Source organism: Megalops cyprinoides, chromosome 3 (assembly GCF_013368585.1).
Source record: "Megalops cyprinoides isolate fMegCyp1 chromosome 3, fMegCyp1.pri, whole genome shotgun sequence".
Taxonomy (NCBI): Eukaryota; Metazoa; Chordata; class Actinopteri; order Elopiformes; family Megalopidae; genus Megalops; species Megalops cyprinoides.
In genome coordinates this window covers 36,965,208-36,972,397 of record NC_050585.1, presented here as the reverse complement: position 1 = coordinate 36,972,397, position 7,190 = coordinate 36,965,208, and the positions used below count along the sequence as shown (strand labels likewise).

General features: G+C 45.3%; 1 protein-coding gene across 1 annotated transcript; it reads left to right on the top strand.

Moving 5' to 3' along the window:
- The first annotated feature begins 623 nt into the window (after window positions 1-623).
- Window positions 624-6,933, top strand: bach1b (BTB and CNC homology 1, basic leucine zipper transcription factor 1 b). Its single transcript, XM_036523860.1, has 5 exons — window positions 624-726; window positions 2,312-2,563; window positions 2,835-4,022; window positions 5,771-5,977; window positions 6,484-6,933. The coding sequence occupies exons 2-5, from the start codon at window positions 2,312-2,314 to the stop codon at window positions 6,931-6,933; spliced, it is 2,097 nt and encodes a 698-aa protein (XP_036379753.1). The 5' UTR covers window positions 624-726.
- Window positions 6,934-7,190: the final 257 nt, after the last annotated feature.

The following is a 7,190-nucleotide window of genomic DNA, read 5'->3' as shown; positions in this document are numbered from 1 at the left end:
AATAAATTGCAAATACCTACATTACTTTTTCCAAATAATTGTTCATTCTGAACCAGTGACATTTTAACACAGAACTGGCCTACCATCACACCCCAAGTTCCCCATAAAGATTGCTCCGCGGCCCAATTATGACTTGCTTTAAACGACCGGTGGGAAAGCTAAGAATACCATTATATTTTACACGTCAAGTGCTGTTTTAATCTGTTTGCAAATAATTCCTGCCCAGCCTACATTTTAATAAAAGACAACCTAGATTTGGTCATGTCTTATTGTGTACTATGTAAAACAAACTGACTAGTAGGCTTTCATATTTAGGTTAACTGATTTTAAAAGAGCTAAAATACAACCTTAGCTTATTTTGTATATCATTCACTAAGGTGCATTCGTAAGCAGGAAGAAACTGCACAGAAAAAGTAAGAGTCAGAAAGCAAAAATAGGCTTCTCCGTCAACTCACTTCTGAACAGAAGAGGACTTCTCAAAATGCGGAAGCAGTGAGCCACACAACATTATGACAGCCACTGCGGCCAATAGAGGGGAAGAACCCTGCATGAGTGGGCGGAAAGGGGAGCTTATTAAATGTCACATGATTCCAGTTCGAAAGAAAGGTTGTAGTCTGGCGTCTTTTTTCACTTTAATTAGACTGAGAACATAGAAGAGTGTTTTACAATGTCGGCAGACGCGTCTTCGTTCTAAAACTGGATTGTCCGACCGCACTGGTGTGACAGGTGAGTATTGGCACTGTTATTGTATTATTCCTCTTGGTGATTCTAAAGCTTGAATGTACCGTAATTTTCTCAAGAAACAATGTTTGTAAAAGTAACTTTTGTAGCTTGCAAATTGGGGGCGAAGGGAGCGCATTTTGACAGTATGAAGTAAAAAAAAAAATACTTCGAATTCAGTAGCTTGCCACTTCAAATTCATTTAAAATGGACTTTCTGGTGAGGATTTTGCACTCGATCTCTCAAAGTGAGTGAAGCATTTAGTCAGCCTTTAGTCAATTGTAGCTTATTTCTACACTTGTTCTCTGTTCTGATGTTTTATCTGGGAGCGATCTCCGATGACCAATCGCGCACTTCTGATACAAATAAATTAATGCAGCGAATACTGCTAACACGTTACCAAAAAAACTTATGTCATGACAGGGACAGAGCATGTTAAACTGTGAGCAAGAATCTATGAGACTTGTAAACAAAACATGGCATGAGAAACGCCCTGACTCCCCCGTATACGTTTGTTACTGTACAGTGCCATTCTATAATGCCTAGTAGACTCGACAAATAAAATCGAAGTCAAGAAAATGTTGTTAATTGATTTTTTTTTTTTAAATGGAAGCATGAATATCAGGTATAAATGTATGAAGCAGCTATACTGTATACAAGGCAAAATTTTTTTTTCCGCTCATAGACCTCATTTTATTATTATTTTTCTCGAAAGGGGGTCGACGTAAGGATAACAACTACATAAGAACCGGGGTGATATTTTCTTGTAATATTTTATTTAATGATGATTTACTTGGGAAACCAAGCTGTTTGCAGGAACTGATAAAAAATCCGAGAATGTCGGGAAAATGCTTGCTCATCCTTTATCAGCAGGAGCGCGTGAGTCAGCAGTGCACGCTGTTGCAACACAGCCGTGCGTGACTTGACATAGCGAAGCTTAGTATCCATGGCCAAGATTTAGGGCTGTTCGCTGCGGCTAACGTGTCATGCATAAGGACAATTAAACTGCACATTCTTGGAATGCTATAAGCATTAGTCAAAGTGACTATCATGTGTACTAAATTTTAGGCGTCGAATCGATTTTAAAATAATATGTTTTAATAAATAATATGTTTCAAGCCGTTTTTTTCATACGGTGCATCTTTTCACTCGTCACTCACAGCTTGGATAGCTTGTGTACTTGTGAGTGTACAGACGCGCGAGCGCAGTAGGTAGTATGACTGCTACATCAGTTGGTGATGAAATCACTCTGCTAATGTCAGATGTTGGTAGAGACCAGTCAGACTGACCTGTCTACTCATGTATGATTAAAGACTGATCATTTTACACTTGTGTCTGGGAAGGAAAGCTTGTTGGGTAGAAACTGTGTGAGTAGCAGGTGTTGACAATGTGTGTTGCATCTGTACATAACACTTGGAGACTTTTAAACCAGTTGGACCCTCACAACAATAACTGAGGACAGTTAGCCACATAGTATTCAGTACTGTCTCTGCAGGAAAGGTCTTTAGCAGTGGAGTCAGTTAACAGTGACTTTTCTAACACCTCCAATTGCTTTCATTTTTCCCTTTTTGTTGAATCTGATTTGTGGAAGATGTCCCAAGCCATGGCTTTCGAGAGCCCCCGGACGTCCGTGTTCACGTTCCAGTCCTCGGTGCACTGCTCGCATGTGCTCCTCTGTCTGAATGAGCAGAGGCAGAAGGACATCCTCTGTGACCTCACAGTGGTGGTGGAGAACCAGAGCTTCCGCGCCCACCGCTCTGTGCTGGCCTCCTGCAGCGACTACTTCCACTCCCGCGTCACCAGCCTGGTGGGACAAGGCCTGGTGATCACACTGCCTGATGAGGTACGGGGTTGTTGGGAGGGTTTGTTGAGCAGGGTGGGGTAGAGTCAGTGTAAAACTATCCGGTGCAAGGGAACAATTCTCTGATAGAGATGAACTTTAAAATGCTGTTGTTCTGGTCCTAACCCGATGTTGAAAGAGAAGCCGTCCTTGATAATGAAAACTTTTGCAGTGGGTACGGTTCGACTCATGCAGTAATGTCTGCTTGGCAGTCTAGTAATGTGAGTCTGAGGAGGTCTACTGTGTAATGACTCCTTTAATCTTTCTCTTCCAGGTTACTGTGGAAGGGTTTGAGCCATTGCTGCAGTTTGCATACACTGCAAAACTCCTCTTTACCAAAGAAAACATCCTTGAGATTCGCAACTGTGCGACCATTTTGGGCTTCCGCAACTTGGACAAAGCCTGCTTTGAATTCCTCATCCCAAAGTTTTTTGACAGCAGCAGAAGCGCTCAGGCCACGCAGAGGAAGGTGTGCTGCAAGAGTAAATACTGGAAGGAGAGATCGTCAAGGGCGCGCTGTGGCAACAGTGATGATGATGATGATTACAAAGAGGAGAGCGTGGAGGTGGACTCTCCGGAGGTGGTCCTTAAAAAGCAAGATGCTAAGGCCCCATGCCCAAGCGCTAAACCAACAGCAGAAGTCTCTGGAAACTGCAGTCTCATGTGCCCGGATCTTGGCTTGCCAACAGACACCTCCCTGCTCTGTCCGAGATACCGCAAGTTCCAGATGGCCTGCAAGTTCCAGCTGACCAGCGACGGATGCTCCCCTTCTCGCCTGCTGTGCCCTGGCAGTGATGGAGGCGACCGCCCGGGCAGACGCGAGTCTGACCTGGACAAGGCAAGCAAGAATGAGGTCGCTATAGCGGCCATTTGTCCCCCAGCTGCGCCACCGCTCCCAGTGAATTCTAGCGCCGCTGACTTCGGCGGGATGCCAGATTCCGGCTGCAGTCCATCTGTGGGGTCGGTGGGGGCTGAACCTGACTGTTGTCCTCTGGGTCCCTTTGAAATATGCTGTATGAATCCCATGGCTGGAGGGGAGGAGGGCAGCGATAATAAGAGACTGATGGGCTCGATGCCCACAGACCCCATCCCGTCCAGCAGCCTGGTTCTGAAGGATCAGAGCGGAGAGGGTGAGATGAGGAGCAACGTGGAGCGAGAGGTGGCTGAACACCTGGCCAAGGGCTTTTGGCCTGACCTGGGCCACCCACAGACTGAATGCTTGAACCCTGTGGACCAGTCAACAAAGGGAAAGGCCCCTGGCTGCCACTGGTTCAAGCAGCTTGACATGACAGAATGTCCCTTTCTCAGGGACTTGGGTGATCAGCAGGGGCAGCTCCCCGAGTGTGAGGGGGCATCACAAACAGAAAAGAGGCCATATGACTCCTCTCTCAACTCCGGAGACGACTCTGACTTTGACACAGAAGGAGATAGCGAGTCTTACATTAATGTCAGAGCACACGAGGTGAGTAACCCATTTTGGTTTTACTTCCCAGTCTAAATTGCACCAGGAAGTTGCTGAGCATTACTGCTTCATTTTTTTTTTATTTTTTTTTTTTTTTTAAGAGCTCTGTGCTTGTCTGTGGGTGGCTATCCTGAATTGGCACTGGATGTATGAATAAGGAAGTTGTCTGGGCTCAGAGTTAACCCAGTGTAGTGAGGTTGCAGAACAGGGTTGGGCAGTGACTATATTCCCAACTTGGCCAATAATGGCTTGTGGACCAAAAACGGAGTGAGTGGTTCACAGTCAGGAGGTCAGGATAGTAAGCGTTTATTACCAAATACAGAAGAGTACATTTACCAGTGGTGTGACTCCTTTTACTAAAGATATGCACATGCGTATCCAGACGCAATTGATGTACAACTTAAAGTGAACAAGGTCATATGATTACTGTCTCTGACAGTTCTCTTCCTGGCCTGTAGTAGGCGTGCGGATTATCTGCAGCTGTGAGATGAGCAGTGGATATCAGTGTAGATGCGCACTAATTGATTAATTTTTATGGTGACCTTCACAATAGGTGTTGTCACAGAGCATTTTAAAGGCTATAATAGAAAACTTCTGTTGCTTGTTTGCTGCAAGGTTGCCATCTCCTGGTGAAGGGAGATTTACACAGCTCTGTTGTTGGTTTTTGAGGTCCTTTGGGCAGGGTTAAAGAGAGAGGAGGGTGATTTTTGTGCTGCCTGACAGTAAGGTATTATGGTAGTCTGATCTTGCTTGGTAAAAGCCACAAATCAGCATCTCTCAGCTGGAAAAAGTAGTGTCAAAGTCAAACTGTATTTGTCTGATTGTCTTTGTCTGATTGTATTTGTCTGATTGTCTGATACACACTTCAAAAGGAACAGGCGACAAATAATCTCACACGAAGACCTTTGATTATTTCCTCAAAGTTTACAGACCCTGTTCTTATTATGACACATTCAACTGCTTTATTGCCAGTCAGATATTTAGGAGGGTGTAAATGATTTCTGCCTTATCTGACTTTAGCAGCAAGAAATGGGATGTCATCTGATGCTTTAATCGCATAGGTACACAGTGACAGATTGCACTTCATTTTGCTTCCTTGATTTGTAGAGTTGGGTGTCATTGACGTTTCTGTAATGCAAAAGGCGTCAGTCCAGGAACCAAGCTTTGAGGGAATGCACATTTGACACATTTGGCAGAGGCTAGAAGGGCCTACTTTAATTTCTTCTGAACGGAAAGGTATCAGAAGAGTAAGACCTAAAACAGAATGGTGCACTGCCAGCTATACATGCAAGGTTTGCAAGGCAAATATTTGTTGCTAAACACAACCATTGTCAGTGGAGAAGAATATGTCGTTTACAGCCTTGACTGAGGCTGTCTCTGTGCTATAATAATGTCGAAAACCTGACTAAAAAACATTACTTGAGCTCTGGTGCTGCTAGGCTATGATTTTTGTGAGGAAGTGATGGTTTAAAGTTGCCTTTTTAAAGACTTTTGGGGATCCCAACAGAGGTTCATTAGTCGGGGTTTAATCACTGAAATAAAGCTTGCATACAGTGCAACTAAGTGGTAACTGCTTCAAGACTAGCCCTGAGCTTAATGCCAGATCACAAAGGAAAATGACCCCTGATCACTTTCCATAGCTGGGTTCCCTATAGAGCTTTATGAGTGCAAGTTTATGCTAGCATCTCCTTAGAGCGGTCAGGGGCGAGCGTGCTGAGCACTGACTCTGCTGAACCCCATGTCTGCAGGTGCAGCTGCCCTTCTCCGTGGAGCGGATTGCCTCGCTGAGCCGCAACGACTTCCAGCAGATCCTGAAGCAGCACCCGCTGACCCGGGACCAGCTGGACTTTGTGCACGACGTGCGGCGCCGCAGCAAGAACCGCATCGCCGCGCAGCGCTGCCGCAAGAGGAAGCTGGACTGCATCCACAACCTGGAGTGCGAGATTGACAAGCTGGTGAGGCCAAGGCTCCGCAGTGGTCCTTTAATTTATACCGTTGCATATTCTTATCTGTCTCCCATCTGTCCTCCTCTCTGTACAAAATGCATCCAAAGGAATAACATTACATTTAGGTATGTCTGTCAGTACAGCAAGGATCGTAATACATTTTAATTCCTCTCACCAAAGAACACATTTAGAACAAAGATCAGGACAGCGTTTCCCTACAGCAGGGACGGGCAACACCAGTCCTCACCAGGATGGTGCAAGTTTCAGAGTCACATCTAAATTAGCAGCTAAATTAAACCCAGAACATGTGTTGTGTTCACTTTCTCCCCAGTTAATGACTTTGGTTAAGCAAAGTCATTAACTTTTATCCAAAGCGACTTGTTAGAGGCATGGTAGAATGACAAACTGCCCATCCCTGCTCATCCCTGCCTAAAAATCTAAACGTCATGGTAGTCATGAGTCCTAATATTGTGTGTGTGTGTGTGTTCTTGCGTGTGTGTACTCTGGCCCTGCAGCGCTTTGAAAAGGAGAAACTGATGCAGGAGAGGAACCGGCTCAACCAAATGAAGCTGAAGACCTGGCAGAGCCTCTCAGGCTTGTATCAGGTCTGCAGTGAGGCAGCACTGCGGCCAGAACAGCTGCAGGTCCTGGCCAGGTACTCATCCCCAGACTGCCCCCTGTCCGCACTCATCACCCCTATGCCTTCCACCTCTGCCAGCCTTGGCACCCATAACCAGGAGCAGATACCCCCTTCCACTTGCCCTGTGGGGATCTTGGCCTGCCCCCCCATGGACCTCTCTGCAGGTAAGACTCACAAGGGCCCGCAGACGGCCCCCTCTCCAAGGTCTGGACCAGCACCCACCCACTCTAGGACAGTGGATAACTCGGCCCAAGAGGGATGTGGCCCCAGCTCCATCACAGACGTCTGTCTGGACATGAACAGCAAATGCACCACAGATGAGTGACAGAATGCTGCACTTATGCCTTTTTTTTAAGAAATGACTGTGTTCAAATAATCTCATAATTAGGTTATTGCAAACACTCTCTTTTTTTAACATAAACATGAATTACCAAATGTATGTATATTTACACTCTCAGTATGAATATGGATTTATTATGTTCAATGTAATCACTACTATGGTACTATATCTGTATGTCCTTTGTAGGATCCTGCTACTTAATTCTTCAGTGATTTTCATATGTCAGTGTTATACCAGGCATT

Coding starts and splice junctions, on each gene's coding strand:
- bach1b (XM_036523860.1), top strand. CDS start 2,312: ATGTCCCAAGCCATGGCTTTCGAGAGCCCCCGGACGTCCGTGTTCACG. Junction 4,023..5,770: donor TTAATGTCAGAGCACACGAG/GTGAGTAACCCA, acceptor CCATGTCTGCAG/GTGCAGCTGCCCTTCTCCGT. Junction 5,978..6,483: donor AGTGCGAGATTGACAAGCTG/GTGAGGCCAAGG, acceptor CTGGCCCTGCAG/CGCTTTGAAAAGGAGAAACT.